The 19,997-nt window shown below is 37.6% G+C and overlaps 1 protein-coding gene across 2 annotated transcripts in view; it reads left to right on the top strand.

Annotated features, from left to right (window-relative positions):
* The window catches only part of SVEP1 (sushi, von Willebrand factor type A, EGF and pentraxin domain containing 1), a 229,895-nt gene that overhangs the window by 114,622 nt on the left and 95,276 nt on the right, over positions 1-19,997 (top strand). For both annotated transcript variants that reach the window (XM_055579296.1, XM_055579294.1), the window contains exons 8-16: positions 721-839; positions 3,139-3,268; positions 8,868-8,975; positions 9,720-9,851; positions 10,500-10,694; positions 11,929-12,050; positions 14,191-14,299; positions 18,670-18,834; positions 19,656-19,889. In XM_055579296.1, the coding sequence (XP_055435271.1) occupies positions 721-839; positions 3,139-3,268; positions 8,868-8,975; positions 9,720-9,851; positions 10,500-10,694; positions 11,929-12,050; positions 14,191-14,299; positions 18,670-18,834; positions 19,656-19,889 (1,314 nt within the window). The remainder of the gene's footprint in view (positions 1-720; positions 840-3,138; positions 3,269-8,867; positions 8,976-9,719; positions 9,852-10,499; positions 10,695-11,928; positions 12,051-14,190; positions 14,300-18,669; positions 18,835-19,655; positions 19,890-19,997) is intronic.

Genomic DNA, 19,997 nt, shown 5'->3' with positions numbered 1-19,997 from the left:
AAGAACTTTAGTTATCTGCGGGGAGGAAATTCAGTTTAAAAATGGTAAGGTGCATTATGGCTAGGAAGGACAGAGGGCAATCCGAAGTTGTGCAGTGAGCACCTAAAATGGACCAGTGGGTCAGAAAAGCTTCCTCAGGAGCTTGTGTCTAAGCTGAGAATTACAGGACAAGTAGAGGTTACCTGCCTCAAGGAAGAAGAGAGCATTGATTCAGACAAATAAAAGAGCATGAACAAAGGCCCAGGTATAAGAAGGATCATGGTGCTCTTGTGGGACATCTGGTGTGGAGACTGAGTTCTGATTGGGGATCTGTAAGTGATGAGGCTAAGAGAGAAGCTGGTACCAGTTCAGGAAGAACTTCGGAAGCCATGCTGAAGTACATTAGAAATCCTCTATGATTAGATTAGAATTAAAAATATTTCTTACCTGTCTCTTGTGGTCTTCCTTGATGGCCCAGATGGTAAAGAATCTGCCTGTCAATGCAGGAAACGTGGGTTGATCCCTGGGTAAGAAAGATCTCCTGGAGAAGGAAATGTCAATCCACTCCATTATTCATACCTGGGAAATCCCATGGAGAGAAGCCTGCCAGACTACAGTCCATGGGGTCACAAAAGAGTCAAATGACTTAGCTACTGAACATGCATGCCCTAGTCTCTTAAATGACTTAGAATTATCTCACTGCATCAGTAAGTTAACTGCTATGTGAATTTTCTGAATTAGATGTGGAAGCTCCTCAGATCAACTGTCCTGCAGACATAGAGGCTGAGACTCAGGAACAGCAAGACTCTGCTAATATCACTTGGCAAATCCCAACAGCTAAAGACAACTCTGGGGAAAAGGTAAGGTTTGAGCAAATATTTGTATCCTTTTTTAAATGGACTCTAAATACACTATAATTATGTGTGCTAGTGAAAACTTTCAGTCCTCTAATGATTGTACTGTCACTAGCTGTACTCTACTCATAAATGCAAATGCCCCATCTGATAACATCTTGAATCTTGATAAAATCTTGATAAAATCTTGAATCTTTCATTAGAAATCTCAGATGAAAACCTCTAAAAACAGAAACTTTTCATTCCGTGGATTTTTTGTGTTGTGTATCCTCTAAAATTACTTGGCTAAAAATTCTTGGCCCTTTACTATGCTCTGAAGATCTTTTAAGAAAAAGAAAGATGGGAAATCAATCTTAGTTCCTGTTTATAAACATATCTTTTAAAATATGATCCTGAAATGATAGTCTAAAGAAGATAACAGTGTTTCTTACTCTGCTTTCAAAAACCAGCATTATTCAAAACACAGTATTTTAGTATTTGCATACAGGAGCTTGAGATAATTATCCATCAGATATTAGAAAAGGAATTAGGAATTTAACACCCTCTTCAGTCTGTACTTTTAGTATTCCCATACATGAACATGCTCTTAAACAGTATAGAGTTTTCACACCTGTATGTAAACATGTATATAAGTAGTGCCGTTCAAGGGTACAACAAGCAACACAATATGTTCTGATAATTGTGTTGAATATACTTAGCAATAAAGATAACTTTTTATAGTGTATCATTTAATATAACTATCACTCTGTATCTGTATTACATCTCCAGAACTTATAAGTGGAAGTTTGTACCTTTTGTCCACTTTGTCTCATTTTGACCACCCCCAGACCCGTCTTCTGGCAACCACCATACTGTTCTCTGTATCTGTAGTTCTTTTTTTTTTTCTTCCTCCAGTTGTAAGAGAGATCATATGGTATTTAGGTAACCAAACTCAACTTCTAAGTCTGATTTAAATGTGATTTCTAGGCTTCTAGGACTTACTGTTCTGTAGGTGACGTGTGCATTGCATGCTGCCTCACGTGTGTTTTCCACTTCCCATTAAGAGGCCTATGAAAATGTACATGATCATCGTCAACATGGTCATTGTCATCAAACACTAAGAAGAGTGCAGGGACATACTTTAGGATCCATGAGAATTTAGACTAAATGAAGTACCTGTGTGTTGAAATATTTTTTAAAAATACAATTTTTTTAAATTGTATTTTTAAAATATTTCTCAAAAGATAAACAGCAAATAGAGAAAAATGCTTTGAATTTCTCAAATGTTAGAATGTTTATTATTCTATTAATATTCTAAGAATAGAATAATATTATTCTATTAATAAACATTATTAGAATTTTTATTACATATTATTGTAAGTTTATCTTTATCACATAATTTTCAAATGGACTCAGAGTGCAAACATATTCAAAAAGAGAAGAATACATCTATCTCATGCAGTCGTGTGAGAATTTAATCTTACCATAAGACAGTAAGAAATTGGAAATTAAAACGATGACCTAATGCCATATTTTTGATTTATCAAAAAATAATGATATTTAACATAGATCAGAGAACTCTGAATGGGAACTTTGATACTGGTCCTATCAAATACTAACAGTGGGGATGCAAATTTTTACCAAAATCTGGGAAATAAATTTTGTATTACCTATGAGTAAAATTTTAATGAATTTGAGGTTAATCTATTCCTAGAAAGAACAGAAGGACATAATAAAAATATTTTTTAAATGTCTATGCAAAACCATTTTTCCTACTGCCGCTTACAGCAGTTAAGTTTGGGATCAATTTAAATGTCCTTGAATAGATTTTTCTTTAAAAAAAAAGTACCATATACTTATTTCCTAAGTTATAAAGATATTTAACAGTCATAAGTTCTGAAAACTATGTAAGAGCATAAAAAATGTTCTAAGATATTATGTTTAATAATAAGGAACAACAATTCATATCTATCTGAACTCTATAAACTGCCTACGTAGAATAGCCTAGAAAGGAATACACCAAAGGCTATGCCTGATTTTTTTTTTCCGAACTCTATAAACTGCCTACGTAGAATAGCCTAGAAAGGAATACACCAAAGGCTATGCCTGATTTTTTTTTTCCGAACTCTATAAACTGCCTACGTAGAATAGCCTAGAAAGGAATACACCAAAGGCTATGCCTGAATTTTTTTTTTCCTTTTTACTATATGTAAAATATTGTGTCATTTTTAATTTCACTTTGCTAATAATATAAACCAAAAAGTAATAAAAGTACTATTAATGTTAACTTTAACTTTCCAAATATTTGGAAATTTCTTTCCAAAAGGTATCAATCCACGTTCATCCAGCTTTTACCCCACCTTATCTTTTTCCAATTGGAGATGTCGCTGTCACATACACGGCAACTGACCCATCCAGCAACCAAGCCAGCTGCACCTTCCATATCAAGGTTATTGGTAAGTCTTCAGATTACTTTGGTAAGTTTGTGAAAATATTCCAGAACCCCCAAAAGCTTTGCCTCTTCTTTATCTTCAGCAACTTCCTTTTCACTGATTCTCCCTTCTGTCACTGAAGCAGCTTCCTCTTTGAAACCTAAGTACCCTATAACTATCACTATATCCCTGATTCCTTTCTATCTGAGCCTTTTGAAAATTCCCCAGGGTTGCCATGTCTTTTGGTTTAACTGCCATTTATTCTTAAAGTCGCTCAATTCTGGCTTCTGTCTCCTCTACTCATAGAAATCAAGGTCATCAGGTAATCTCTAGAGTTAATCCTACTGCACACTTTTTAGCTTATTTTATACAATGTTTCCGGAGAAGGCAATGGCACCCCACTCCAGTACTCTTGCCTGGAAAATCCCATGGACGGAGGACCCTGGTGGGCTGCAGTCCATGGGGTCGCTAAGAGTCAGACACGACTGAGCGACTTCAATTTCACTTTTCACTTTCACGCATTGGAGAAGGAAATGGCAACCCACTCCAGTGTTCTTGCCTGGAGAATCCCAGGGATGGGGGAGCCTGGTGGGCTGCCATCTATGGGGTCGCACAGAGTCGGACACGACTGAAGCAACTTAGCAGCAGCAGCATACAATGTTTCCATAGATTTTACATTGTTGACAATGTTCTCTTTATCCAAACTGCCTCCTTTCCTGTCTTCTCAGACACCAGTCTTTCTTGTTTCTTTCCCCCATTATTCTCATTTTTTCCCTCCTTGATTGCTTTTTTAGGTTTCTCTTCCTTAGACCAACTCTCAAATGTGGATCATCCCCAGGATTCTAGCCTTGACCCTCTTTCTTTCTCTCTAGTTTTCCTGGTAATTTTGCTAACTGATAACTCCTGGATTTCTGTCTCCAGCTCAGATTTCTCTTCTGAATTTCAAATTTATATAAAAAACTGCCTACTGAACTTTCCCATGTGTATACCCCACAGGCATTTCAAATTCACTCAAACTTAAGATATTTCTTAGCTCAGAAAACAGAGTGAAGACCTAGTTACCAGGTGAGAAATCTGGAAGTCATGCTTGATTCCTCTCCCTCTGTCACCAACATCCAATAAGTTATCAGTTTCTACTGGTTTCATCTACTTAATATCTCTGAAATCTGTCCCCATCTCTCCATCCTCAAACCCCACTGCTATATATCAGTCCTTCTTTTCTTGACCTGGTTTACTCCATCATCTCCTCCTAACTGGTGTTTGTACTTTCAGTCAATTCCATAGATACTCAGTAGATACCAGATGGTACTCGGAAATGGCAACCCACTCCAGTACTCTTGCCTGGAAAATCCCATGGATGGAGGAGCCTGGTAGGCTACAGTCCATGGGGTCACAAAGAGTTGGACACAACTGAGCGACTTCACTTTTACTTTCACTCTCCAGGCAAGAATACTGAAGTGGGTAGGCATTCCATTCCCCAGAGGATCTTCCCGACCCAGGGATCGAACTCAAGTCTCTTGCATTGCAGGCAGATTCTTTACCATCTGAATCACCAGGGAAGCCCAGATAGATAGCCACCAATAAGACTTAATATGTGGGGAATATATGAATGAGGTGGTCTGTAGTGCTCAAAAGTACAGACTGTGAACACAAACTGCTTGACTCCAGAGCCATCTCTCCTACTTAAGACAGAGTGACTGACCACTTCTATGTGCTTATTTCTTCGTCCAGAAATAGAATTAATAAATATATTACCTCATAGGGTTATTTTGAGGTTTTTAATTAGTTAAGATATACAAACTACTTGAAGTAGCGCCTGACACATTCAGTCAGTTCAGTCACTCAAGTCGTGTCTGACTCTTTGCGACCCCATGAACCACAGCACGCCAGGCCTCCCTGTCCATCACCAACTCCCAGAGTTCATCCAGACTCATGTCCATTGAGTCAGTCATGCCATCCAGCCATGTCATCCTCTGTTGTCCCCTTCTCCTCCTGCCCCCAATCCCTCCCAGCATCAGTGTCTTTTCCAGTGAGTCAACTCTTCGCATCAGGTGGCCAAAGTATTAGAGTTTCAGCTTCAACATCAGTCCTTCCAATGAACACCCAGGACTTTAGGATGGACTGGTTGGATCTACTTGCAGTCCAAGGGACTCTCAATAGTCTTCTCCAACACCTCAGTTCAAAAGCATCAATTTCTTTGATGCTCAGCTTTCGTTATAGTCCAACTCTCATATCTATACATGACTACTGGAAAAACCATAGCCTTGACTAGATGGACCTTTGTTGACAAAGTGATGTCTCTGCATTTTAACATGCTGTCTAGGTTGGTCATAACTTTCCTTCCAAGGAGTAAGCATCTTTTAATTTCATGGCTGCAATCACCATCTGCAGTGATTTTGGAGCCCAACAAAATATAGTCAGCCACTGTTTCCCCATCCATTTCCCATGAAGTGATGGGACCAGATGCCATGATCTTAGTTTTCTGAATGTTGAGCTTTAAGCCATCTTTTTCACTCTGCTCTTTCACTTTCATCAAGAGGCTTTTTAGTTCTTCCTCACTTTCTGCCATAACGGTGGTATCATCTGCATATCTGAGGTTATTGATATTTCTCCCAGCAATCTTGATTCCAGCTTGTGCTTCTTCCAGCGCAGCGTTTCTCATGATGTACTCTGCATATAAGTTAAAAAAGCAGGGTGACAATATACAGCCTTGACTTACTCCTTTTCCTATTTGAAACCAGTCTGTTGTTCCATGTCCAGTTCTAACTGTTGCTTCCTGACCTGCATTAAGCTCTATGTAAATAAACTAACATTTTGCTCTTTTGGTTTCATATATATTTTTAGTGTTTATTTTAAAATTTAGTACATTGAATTCATTTTAAGAATTTTACATAACCTCTTGAAATAACTAATGTGTACAAACTGGCTTCTTACCCTAGAAATGATAAGTTTTGGTGAAAGTAAATAAACTGGCTTATATAAAAATCTATGTTTATGTTCTAGTGCTTAGTTGTCTTTAATTGCCTTTTGAATGTTTTAAACATGAACATCACCTGTCACATGAAAAATATGTTGGATTTATTTTTATGGTGCTGTGATTTTAAACACGGACCTGTGAGTCAAGAGTTTGCCACGTTTTCATTTTTCACAATGAAGAGTCAGCGTGGTGAAATGTAAAAAGTATAGTCGCATGTCTAGCTAGATACTAGCTGAATTTTCAAATTCTGAAAGAGAGCAAGGAAATGGCAGGGAGGAGGGAACGGAAGAAAGGCAGGGGGAGAGGGAGACCGAAAATAGTCCAAAGCCTACATTTTCTTGTTTTCCTCAGATGACAGAGTGTTGGTGTCTTAATGATAGATGAGAGGAGTCGGAATGCTTTTGCTTCACATTCCACAGAATGCTGCCTCATGTGCTTTGAAATGGACTTTCTTTTTCTGGAGATGCTGCATCTGCTGGGACCCCCAGCTATTTGACACTCAGTGGCCTCTGCAGACTGCTCTCTCTCATCCCCAAACTTCAGTTTTTAAATGTTTGGCTAAAATCAGATAACTTTAGAAAATCTTGGAACTATTTCATTTGCACTTTCTTTGGGGAGCATAGTAAGTACTGTTAGATTTATAAATTTAACTATGCGTTGGCTTGATTCCGAATTCTCAAAGTGCACTGGCCTCCTACAAGCATTCCTTCATTCTTTTCTTTATGCAGCAGCTTTTTCTGAGCATCTGTTATGGGCCAGGTGCTGTGCTAGGCCATGGAGACTTGTGAGCCAAAGAGGCTCCATCGCTGGTTGACAGAGTTCACAGCCTAAGAAAGCAGTAAATCAAAGATCCTACACTAAGAAAATGCAAATACTAGGAAAAGAGAAAAACTGAATATTTATTCACAAGACTTAGCATCAAACAGAAATCTGTATATTCTTATAGGTACAGCTCGTTTCATTTCAGGATATGTGTTTCCATATACATAGATGCTATATCATCCTAGTCTTGATGCCTGTGACTGTAATTTACCAGCTTACTGACCTCAGGCAAGTCTTGTAAATTTGCCTGGTTTGAGACTCTTTCACCTACATAATAAGAAAAATACTGTTCATCCAGTCTCCCTCAAAGACGTGTTATTACAGATAGAAGGACGTTTTGTATATGTAAAAACCAATAGTTATGTGAAAATGTCCTCCTTTACTACTTCTTGGTTGTACTTTACTGACCTCCTCAAATTCCACCACATTCCACCCGAGTGTGAAACCTGGCTCACCCGCACCCCCTCAAACCCTTCCTTGAATGTAGATTACAGTGCCCAGCAACAGACTCACAGATCTTTCATTTCTACCGTGGCTTTCACCCCCTCTTCATTGCAGCCCCATATTCCTGTGTCCACACCCTGTTCTTTGTCTTTACCTGGAATTGATCAACCTAGGCATCTCAGACCCCAGAGTCCCACCTATGGATGTAACCTCCTGGCCTTCCAGCAATATCACATCCTCACTTTTTTTCTGACAAGGGTTCGTGTAATCAAAACTATGGTTTTTCCTGTAGTCATATACAGATGTAAGAGTTGGACCATAAAAAGACTGAGTGCAGAAGAATTGATGCTTTCGAACTATGGTACTGGAGAAGACTCTTGAGAGTCCCTGGACACCAAGGAGATCAAACCAGTCCTCAGCCCTGAATATTCATTGGAACGATTGACGCTGAAGCTGAAGCTCTAATACTTTGGCCACCTGATGCAAAGAGTTGACTCATGGGAAAAGAGCCTGGTGCTGGGAAAGATCGAGAGCAGCAGTGTAACAGAGGATGAGATGGTTGGATGGCACCACCTACTCAATGGACATGCGTTTGAGCAAACTTTGGGAGATAGTGAACACCAAGGAAGCCTGATATGCTATAGCCCGTGGGGTCGCAAAGAGTCAGACATGACAAGAAACTTAACAGTGACGACGACACTTAAGTGTCTTACATATTCTGCAGCATGACTCAGATCTCTGCCCGTTGGTCTTCCATGCAGCATCTGTCAGCCCTTCAGTTAAGAGGAGGATCATTCAAGAGATCCCTGTGAAAGCACTGCTTTGGTCATTTCACGCCTTCTCATTATCTGGGAATGTTTACTTCACTTCTGGGTGGATCAGCTCAACTGCCACTGGCAAAACTCACAAATTAAATGCTCCCAAATTTACCATTTCTACTGCTGTGTTCATGGTGGTTTTAGCAATCTGGTATTTCTTCAACAAGTAGAGTGAAGCATAGCAAGAATCAGCTTTTTCTTGTGATGTTGAGATCAGGGATGAAACATGCAAGAGTGCTCAGTTGTGTGGAACTGTTTGCGACCCCAAGGACTATAGCCTACCAGGCTCCTCTGTCCATGGGATTATCCTGGCAAGAATATTGGCGTTGGTTGCCATTTCCTCCTCCAGGGGTCTTCCTGACCTAGGGATTGAACCCACATCTCTTACAGTTCCTGCATTGGCAATTGGATTCTTTACCACGTCATCATCAAAGGGATCCCAGGGCCAGCCTTGTGTCAAGGTTCTCCGCCTGCGCAAGTAGACTTCTATTCTCTCTTGCAACCCTCCTCATCAGTTTTGAACATCAGTTGTGACTTCATCCTCTGATTTCATGTTTTTTAGATGTAGAGCCACCTAGCATAGACTGGTGCAGATCCCCGCCTCCAGTCCAGGTCTCTGAGAAGGAGCATGCTGTGACCTGGGATGAGCCTCAGTTTTCAGACAACTCAGGTGAGAATGCAAGTATCTTCTTGTCAACATGTTACCACCAAATATAAAGCTTGTAAAAAGATAAAAGAGAAATAAAAAGCAAATTACATCTAAATATAGTAGCATGGAGAATTACATAAGATGTTTTAATGCTAGGATAATTCTATATATTTTAACATTGTTAATCTTACCTGTCCATGGCTTTTCATTCATTATTCAGTGGGGATTTATTAAACTTGTGCAGTGTATTTTATTTGAAAGTGTGCTAGTAAATTCATTGAGCCTCTAAGCTTCCTTTATCCTAGAGACATAAGCTATGCATCCTATTGGCAAGTCTAATGCAGTTCTATGTATTCATACTCAGTTCTTAAACATTTGCCAAAAATGTTATAAAAGCTCATGGGAAAACAGAAAAAAGTGAGCAAATATAGCTGAAGTTCACTTTAAAGTTTTCACAAACACCCTGAAAACAAGAATGCAAATGAAATAGATTTCTTAATTAAATTTCCAGTATTCACAGAGACTGACCTAGTAAAGGAAAATAATCTATTTAGCAAGAATGCCTTCATTTAATGAGGCTTTTGAGTCAACTATTTCTATAGTTTAGTGTAAGATTTTATAGTTTATTTTCTGTTAGCAGTCCAGTTAGTACCAATAGAATGTTCAGCTGGTTTGTATAAAGAGTAAATGAAAATTCAAATCACATAAAGTGACTGCACACAATAACCCCCAGATTGGAGTCCTTTCCCCTTCTCTCCTTTTTAGGGGCCGTGTTGACCATCACAAGAAGCCATACACCAGGAGACCTGTTCCCTCAAGGGGAGACGATAGCGCGGTATACAGCCACTGACCCCTCAGGCAATAATAGAACATGTGACATCCACATTGTCGTAAAAGGTATACTCTGCATAAGCCTCCAAAATCTAGCTGACACTTGAGATGTGTAATCACTAATCACTATGTGTAATTACTATGTGTAATCACTTGAGATGTGCACTCTTCCTTTGTGATAGAAAATAGGCTATGAACACAGCTGTTTCAAGTTAGAATACTGACGGATTATATTGAGGTTTCCAATTATTACTTCACTTCATGGTAAATACACATGCTTTCTTCTGAGCTAGTCTGTAACCACTTATTAATATTTTCTCTAAAGTTACAAAGTATTGTTGTTGTGATCCTATTTTGAATGCTTGAGGAGACAGATTCCAAAAATTTGTTGCTATGTGACGTTATTTGGTTTTCCTTTTTATTAAAAAATGCCGAAAATAACAGTTGCACATCAGAATTACTTTTAGCTTTTCATAACATATGCACAATTATGCATACGTAATTAATTGCACATTGGTACAGCTTTTTAGCTGTACCCACCTAGGAATCGAAAAGCAGAAATTGCAGCAGCCTCACACTATGGATTTATTGTGAAAGATTTTCTAGGAGTAGTGGTGGACAGGAGGAATCCTTTTCAAAATTCAGCTTAGACACTTAGATTTTAATTTATATTCTAATACCACTGTATATGAATAATTCAATTTTTTTACACAGGTTCCCCCTGTGAAGTTCCATTTACACCTGTAAATGGGGATTTTGTATGTACTCAAGATAGTACTGGTGTTAACTGCTCATTAAGTTGCTTAGAGGGCTATGATTTCACAGAAGGATCTACTGACAAGTATTATTGTGCTTATGAAGATGGTATCTGGAAACCACCATATTCCACTGAATGGCCAGACTGTGCTAGTAAGTTCTAAATTTTTCTGGGCTTCTTTAGTATGTGTGAATATGTGTTCGACTACCTACATGTGTAAATTTCTTAACATTAAAGAGGAAAATTGCCTTACTACAGGGTTTAGATTTGGTAAGTAGAAAATAGTGCCATGAATTTGAAGTGTTTATAGATAGGAGAAATGTCCATCCCTCAATTTAAAATATTAGCCCAGAATCTTATTGCTGATTGGATTGCTGTAGGATAAGACTCAGTTTATGGGAAAACCATCTTGGCCCCTTCATTATTATTCACCAGAATTGTCAGAAGAGTCAGCATGTCATTCTTGAGCTGTGAACTTGAACTAAAGTATAGTCTGATGTCTGGAGAAGAACTTATATTTAAAGTAAGAGCATGATGCAGTCAGATCAGTCATACTCTTTTTTAGAAGTGATTTAGAGGTATTCTGTAATCTTGTGTATTATTCTAAAAATAATCCGATGTCTTCATCTTGTGTATTAAAATAAATAAATTAAAAAAAAATAAACAAACTGACAAAGAAGTAAAATAACAATAATAATAATCTCTGGAGTGAATCTTTGGTCCACTACTATAGATGAAGTTTAAATGCCAGTGTCTTACAAAGTAAAACCCACTTACTTGAGCTGTATTGTTCCTAAATTTGGTAAATATAAGTGATATTACTTACCTCTATCAAAGATTTAGACCGTAGGATTTTAATGTTGATATTGTTAGGAGACTGTGAATATTTTGAGACTTCTTGCTGAGTCTTAACTTCTAAGCTTCTGATCCAAGGAAAAGTTTATCTCTGTGAAATTACACTTTTAAGAAATATAATTTCACATACCATTCAGAAATTTTTTAGTATCTATTGATTGAAAATATAATATAAACATATGTATTATAAACTTATATAATATCTTTGCAACCAGAATTTTTCAAAGATTCCCAGGAATATAATGAAAAAAATGTTTGTATCTCTTTCTCCCTTAAATGTTCACTTTGTCATATAATTGGAAGGTAAAGAATAATATATGAAAGCAAATATATCACCAGGTAACTGGGTACACGGCTGCTTGGCTGGTGGTTTATTATGATCGATTAATGCCTGGAAACATTCCTTAACTATCAACTTTTGTTTTTATAACAATCCCGCAAACCATGTCGGGATGAAAATACCAATTTAATTCCACAGAAATTAAATTTGTGTTTTGAAAACACTAACCAACTGAAACTGGTTTTTTCCAGTAAAACGTTTTGCAAATCATGGGTACAAGTCCTTTGAGATGCTGTACAAAGCAACTCGCTGTGATGACACAGATCTGTTGAAGAAATTTTCTGAAGCATTTGAGACCACCCTGGGGAAAATGGTATGTCAGTAGCATTCCTTGGTTGGTTGCCATATTTTAAAGGATGCTGTTGAGTTTTCCATAGTTGCTTTGCATCACCTACAACAGAAATTCTTTGTCTTGATGATTTCCTTTTTCTTTGTGACCCAAACTGCTCCTCATATTTAGAATTATTCATAGGTTTTGGTCTCCTGGAGTGAATTTTAAGTAAATCTGTGTTAAAGCACTTTGAACTTCTTAAAACATTCAGAAAAACTTAGAGTCCCTTTGGTTTCAGAATGTCTGCTTTGTCATTTAAAGTATGACAGAAATGCCCTTATAGTCTGTTTTTCTTTTATGATCACTGAACATTTAAAGGGTTTTCTTTTTCATGCAAGTTTAGGACTCTTTCTGGATTCCAGGAGAGCAAAGCAATGTATTTAAGTGTATTGAGCATCTTGAAAGCAGGAAATGTTCTCTCTCTCTATATATATATATATGTATATAAATGTTTTATATATGTTTTTTATATATTTATATTATATATGTGTGTGTATGTATATATAACTTCTGTGAAATCATAGTCCTCTAAGCAACTTAATGTGTAGTTAACTCCAGAACTATCTTGAGTACATACAAAATATATATATATATATATATATATATACTTGTATCCCTAACAGAGTTGAGTGGCTTAGATTTTGGATAGATTCTGAAAGTAGATGCAATAGTAATAATTTGATATAGAGTGTGAGAAAGAGAGGTGTCAAGAAGGGGTGGAGTACATGAGCACAGGTACAGGGGTGAGTCCACATGTGATATGTGTGAAAGAAGGATCTTTTGTGACTCTCTGATCTGTGCAAAAAGATGCAGAATGATCAGTCTGGAGTAAGGTTGGAGAGGAGTTGTTGGAGGTTTGAGAAAAGAGAATGTGGTACAAAATGATTTTCTAGGAGAGCATAAATGAATATACTAGAGAAATGTAGGATTGGCCGTAAGCAGGGATGTGTTTTCTCCCAGACTGTAGTTGAGCATGTGGGCACAAATGTGGAGAAAGCAGAGCAATAAATTTAACTGGGGTTAAAGTTCTCCAGACAAATTGAGAGGGGTGCATGCAAAGGAGTAATTCATGGTGGTAGACCAAGGAGGATGCGTGCAAGGGAGTAAATAATTTATGGTGATGGATCAAGACGGGATCCAAGATGGGTAAATAAGGAAGTGAAGACATCAGAGGCTGAGGGACAGTGAAGAGGTGACAGAGTCAGTGGATTACAGAAGAGGTGTTGGATTCCTGGGTCTAAGAGAGGGTGCAGTTACTGGTAATGACAAGATCTGAGGGTATGACTGTGAGAGTAAGTGACAAAGTAAAGCTGGAAGATGGAAGAGGAAGTGAGAATTCAAGGTGATGGAAGGATCAGCTGGCTGAATATAGAAATCACCAAGGGCTATACCAGGGACACTTACTAAGGTTCTTGGAATGAGGAAGTGACTCGGAATAGGCGAGGGCTGTAGGTGACGGGCACAAGGAGATCAGTGTGTGGTATAGCTTATTGTGGGAGCTTCAAAACTCAGGCTTCAAGGAGGTTCATGGGAGTATGAGCTAGAAACAGCTCTAAAGAGTGAGGAGGGCACTTCCTCACCTCCATGACCACCACCTAAAAAAACAAGGAAGTCAGGTTTCATTGAGAGCAGAAGTGAAGAGAACATAGAGGAGGTGAATACTAATAAGGGTTTGACTGCTTCTTGACTGTGAATTTCAGAGGGCACCAAGGAAAGTTTTGAGGGCTTTACTTGGAGGAGGGCGGGAGATGGGGTTAGAGAAAAGGGATCTAAAGAGTCATTAATATAAAACTGTAAATCAGCTATACTTCATTTAAAAAAAAAAACAAAACTCAATTGAGGTGAAAGTTCAGAGACAGATATCCTGGGAGTCCTGAGTTTCTTGCAGTAAGTGATGTAAACAGAGAGAAAAGGCATGAGACTGATCTTGGTGGTCCACTGTACTGAGAGGAGGTGGAGGAGGGCAAGGAGGAGGGTCAGGAGCCTTTTTAAGGACAGGGAGCACTCTGGGGTCTGTCCTTCCTTCCTGCTGATGGAGACGTGAAAAACAGGAGCATAAAGCTTATCCAAGGCACACCCAGATGTGAAGCACAGTTTGTCCTCTTCCATTTTTTATTTACAGGTCCCGTCATTCTGTAGTGATGCTGATGACATCGACTGCAGACTGGAGGACTTGACCAAAAAATACTGCCTTGAATATAATTATGACTATGAAAATGGCTTTGCAATCGGTAATGAAATTATTTAGTGTGAGTAGTTGGGGAACTGTTGTGCAAACTAAGAAGATCATTCCAGAAGAGTGGGGCACATTAGAAAAATGACCTTTCACCTATTTATTCATCAAGAGTTCTAGGATGACTGGATAACCTGATCCTGTGCATAATGATCTTCATAGATATGTAATTCTTTCAAAGTATTAGCCAGAATGCTTCAGGATGATAAATACTAAGAAAACTAAGTGACATTGTGATTGTAAAATTCAAATATTTGTATGATATCTTAGAATAGTAATAGTTATAAGATACTACAGCAATTTTTATATGGAATTTAACTTAAATTGCAAGTAAGTCATGTATTCAAAAGAGTAACACATGTAAAATATTCACATTCCTCACTTATAATATTGTTAAGACTCAATCTATTCAAGTCTGATATACCTTCAAGTAGAATTTGGATGTTTTCTTCATGTAGACGCTGAACGTTTTTTTCTTCTGTTTTTTTTTTTTTTTTAAGATATAATTGACATACAACTTTTATTAAGGGTACTCCAAAGTGTGTTATGGGATTTCTTTGCCCTTTCCAGTAATTATACTTATTTCATTCTTATAAAACTGTCTCTACAGAACTTGCAGAGTAATGTTTTAGAACACAGTGGTGATACCTGATCTGGTTAGATACATGAACTCTACAACCAAGTAGTAAATGTCTGAATCCTGGCTTACCCACCTACTAGGAGGCACGGGAAGTGCTTAAGTTCTCAAGCCACCCTGTGCCTCAATTTTCTCATCTTTAAACTGGGTGTGTAAGAGTGCTGAACTCATAGGGCTGTTGTAAGGATTAAATGAGGAAGTACAAGAATAGTAAAGTGCTTAGAAGATTATTTGAAGCAGCATTATTTCACATGACAGTGGACATTCTTTTTGTTTTTGACACTAATATATTTCTCTTAGTGATTTAGCATTAAGAGTGATATTGACTATTGCTTTAGAGTTTTTAAATTGAAAAATATTATTGCTGTATATGTTTTTTGCAAAAATTTGAAAAATACTAAAAGAATGAAATTGAGATAACCTGCAGTTCCAGAAATAATTGTTACCATATTAACATATATTAACGTATATATTACTGTACTGCATTTGTGTGTAGACCCATACTATTTTGTAAACATGAATTTCTAGTTAATATTTTATTGAGGATAATTTTATGTCATAAATATTATACTTCAACGCAATTTTTTGAACTTTTTATTTTGTATTGGGGTATAGCTCATTAACAATGTTGTAATAGTTTCCGATGAACAGTGAAGGGACTCAGCCATAAATATACATTATTCATTCTCCCCCAAACCCCCACTGCCATCAAGGCTGCCACATAACATTGAATAGAGTTCCATGTGCTGTACATGAATCTTTGTTGGTTATCCATTTTAAATACACCAGTGTGTTCAATGCAGTTTTAATGGCTACATATTATTTTATCAATTTGCCATAATTTATATAAACAATTCCTATTGGTAGACTTTGTTTTCCAGTTTTAACAATTATATGCAACTTCTCAGTGAACATAATGGAAGTTAAAGTTTTAGATAGAAAAACACAAAGTGGCTTTGGCGGGGGAGTTGGCAGCAGCACGTCTAGAATACCAGTGCCTCTTCAGTCACACGTGACCCAGGTCCCCACTGCCCCCAGATTGTCGAGGTTGGTTGCAAGGGTACAGGACCTCACACGGAGGGAGTCGGCTGTCATCATGAGGCCTGGTGATGGGTGATGTGTGTCATCCTGTAAGAATCTGAGTGGTGTATGGTACAGGTGATACAAGTGATCCTAAGAGGCAAGCCTTCTTCCTCAAGTGTCTTTACACCTCTCACAAAATCAGTAATATTTATAACACCTTGGCATGTCATAATGTGTGGAAAATAAAGGGCCAATAAATATACTAAAATGATTAGATGTTATACTACTCATGTAGTTCAAATTAAAACTAAAATGAGATGCCATTTTTTATTTTGTTAAATTGATGAACAAATTTGAGTAAAAATCTCAATACCCAGAGTTGACAAGGGTGTCATGAGATAAAAATTATACTCACATATTATGTGTAGGGAAGAAATTGAAGGGCATTTGGCAGTATGTAACTAAAAGGTTAAAAATGCTCAGACCCATCTGAGGATATTTCTCAAGATAAAAGTCATACTAATGTATAAGCATATACCATATTTTGTAAATTCCAAGATGTACATTTTTCATTTGGGTATTTATGGAATTGGGTGGTGTCTTCTCACTGATGGTTGTATTATATTTTATGACATAGTGTATGTACAAGGATGTTCTAAAATTTTGAAATAACCTCAAAGTCTGAACATAGAAACTTGGTTAGTTTGTAGTATAGCTATAGAAAAAGATATTAAACCATTTGACACAGAAATATTATATTGTTGAGAAAATTTGAAAAGTGATTAGCAAATAATATAGTATGATCTTATTTTGTTAGAAGTACAGTATGTTTATATTTAGTCTAGCTGTATGTGTGTGTGTGTGTGTGTGTGTGTGTGTATGTAAGGAAAGCAAGTGAAGTCACTCAGTCATGTCCGACTCTTTGTGACCCCATGGACTGTTGCCTGTCATGCTCCTCCATCCGTGGGATTGTCCAGGCAAGAATACTGGAGGGGGTTGCCATTTCTTTCTCCAGAGGATCTTCCCCACCTGGGGCTCAAACCTGGGTCTCCCACATAGCAAGCAGACTCCACCATCTGAGCTACTAGGGAATCCCCCCGCCCACACACACACACACACACACACGCATGTGTGTGCACATAAATGTGTATGTCTGTGTCTATATATTCATAGAAAATATTCTTGGCTAAAATGTTACGGTCGTTATTTCTGTGTGGTGGAATTATAGGCAATCTTTTACATTTTTCTTTTTGTTCCTCTGGGATTTTGGGTTGTTGTGTTTTCTATAATGGCTACATGACACTTGTAGGGAAAAATGTTTAAGTGAAAAATAAAACCATTGATCTAGTTCTTTATAAATGGCTGAAAGCATGAATTAAGCTAAAAAAGAAACTCAAAAACCAACTTACTTAAGTGGACAAACCTGTGTAAATGGATTTAATGTTTAAAGCACATCACTAACAACGGTGTGCCGACATCAATATTAATATTATTTACTCTCACCAAGCTTTTAGAATGAGTCTAAAAACTAGTCTATGAGCTAGTTTGCATGAATTAGCTCAGTTATTCCGCAGACCTACAAGGTAGGAATAATGATCTCAATGTAGACATAAAGAAACTGAGATAGAGAGTAATGAAAGTAGCTTGATTAAGATTGTACAGGCATATATCATTTATCAAGAAGTTACAATCTGAATCCATGCAGTTGGTCACAGTGATATGGAAGGCATCTAAAGAGACACATACAACCATGCTACTCACTCCAGTATTCGTGGGCTTTCCTGGTGACTCAGATGGTATAAAGAATCTGCCTGCATTGTGGGAGACCTGAGTTTGATGGGAAATCCCCTGGAGGAGGGTATGGCAACCCACTCCAGTATCCTTGGGCTTCCCTGGTGGCTCAGACAGTAAAGAAGTCCTGGGTTTGATCCTTGGTTTGGGAAGATTCCCTGGAGGAGGGCATGGCAACCCACTCTAGTATTTTTGCCTGGAGAATTCCATGGACAGAGGAGCCTGGCAGGCTGCAATCCCTGGAGAGTCTGACATGACTGAGTGACTAAGCATGGCATACTGCCTCCAGCAGTTTCCTAAGTGTGTAGACATTTAGCTCATAATGCTGCCCTCAGAAACTAGTATAGCTATAGAAAAAGATATTACACTATTTGACACAGAAATACTATAATATATTGTTGAGAAAATTTGAAAAGTGATTAGCAAATAATATACACATAGTATTATCTTTGTTATTATCTTTGTTAAAAGTACAGTATGTTTATATTTAAAATATGCAGATATGCAAATATCTTGAATAATCTTCACAAAGGGAAATCTGTTTATGCACATTCAGTTTATGACACTGATATTAAAAAAGACAAGAATAGAACAAACCCTGAAGGGAAATAGAAATTGATTAAAATCTATACCTAACTCCCATTTCCTCTAAACCTATGATAATTAATTATTAGGCCAAAGATAGAATGGTTTAAATGCCTACATAGCTCTATAAAGACTTTTCCTTGTTCATCTAAATTTAATATGAAGTACCCAAGACTACAGTATAAAATTACAGGCAAAACTTTATATGTAGAACATTATGGGCAATTTAAATAGTGATCAAAGACAACGCAATTTGTGGCTGAACATTAGACCTTAAAAGCTGATAAAGATGCAACTCTACAATCTTTTGTTTCTCTACCACAACTTTTCAGGACCTGGTGGCTGGGGTGCAGCCAACAGGCTGGATTACTCTTACGGTGACTTCCAGGACACAGTGCGAGAAACACCCACAGGTGCTGGCAAAGCCAGGTCTTCACGGATTGAAAGAAGTGCCCCATTATCTGACCACAAAATTAGGTTAATTTTTAACATCACAGGTAAGAATATACTGTCTTTTTGAAAAGATTAATGTAATGGGAAATTCTTGGTTGGAGATCTGTTTTCAAACTTTCTATGTGCTGTGATTATTAGGAAATTACCCTGGAACTGTATATTAGGGCAAGCACAATCACCTGTTCTGTTATTTTTCAAAATATCACAGATATATTTTATGATTCTCATAGCAACAAGCCCCCCAGCTTCAAACTCATCTTAACATGTTGAGCTAAGGCATGTTTTTAAAAAGTGAGAGTTAACAGGAACTGAATATGTAATCATTAAGAACTCTACAAAACGGTGCTGTAGATCCAGCATAGAAGAGAAGGATTAAAACAAAACATGTTGTTCATGTACTAGCTACTCAGTAAATAATATTTAAATTTGTGTGTATCTTTCCTGGAATGTTTTTTTAATTGTGATTAAAAAGGCACATAATATAAAACATACTATTTTAACCATATTTAACTGTACAATTCAGTGGCATTAAATACATTCATCATCTCCCTCCATCATCTACCTACTGGATTTTTCACTTTCCTAAACTGAAACCCTGTCACCATTCAACACTAAGTCCTCATTCCCGCTCCCCACCCGCGACCTGACCCCAGGATCTACTATTAGTGTCCTTTCTGACTTTGAGTTTGACTATTTTTGGTCCCTCATATAAGTGGAATCGAACAGTATTTGTCTGCACCTACTGTATATTGGAATGTGTTTTTAAAGTTAATACATGTCATTTTTTAGGGTAAAAACTCACTCCAAATGGCTTGCTGCAACACGGTGTGTGTGTGTGTTTTCTTCTGTTTCGTTTTTATCTCAGCTAGTGTGCCATTACCCGATGAAAGAAACGATACCCTTGAATTGGAAAATCAGCAGCGACTCATTAAGACGTTGGAAACTATCACAAATCGACTGAAAAGGACCCTTACTAAGGAGCCCATGTATTCCTTTCAGCTTGCCTCTGAAATGCTTGTAGCTGACAGCAACTCCTTAGAAACAGAAAAGGCTTTCCTCTTTTGCAGACCGGGCTCCGTGCTGAGAGGCCGAATGTGTGGTAAGATTTCTTGCTGTCACCAAAAATATTTGGTGCCTATTGGGTCAAGTGACACAGCTAGGGTCACCCTACAACTGTAAAGGGGTTTTGTCATGAAACCTACATTCT

The sequence above is a fragment of the Bubalus kerabau genome, chromosome 4 (genome assembly GCF_029407905.1).
Source record: "Bubalus kerabau isolate K-KA32 ecotype Philippines breed swamp buffalo chromosome 4, PCC_UOA_SB_1v2, whole genome shotgun sequence".
Lineage (NCBI taxonomy): Eukaryota > Metazoa > Chordata > Mammalia > Artiodactyla > Bovidae > Bubalus > Bubalus kerabau.
This window is presented reverse-complemented; position numbering and strand designations above follow the sequence as displayed.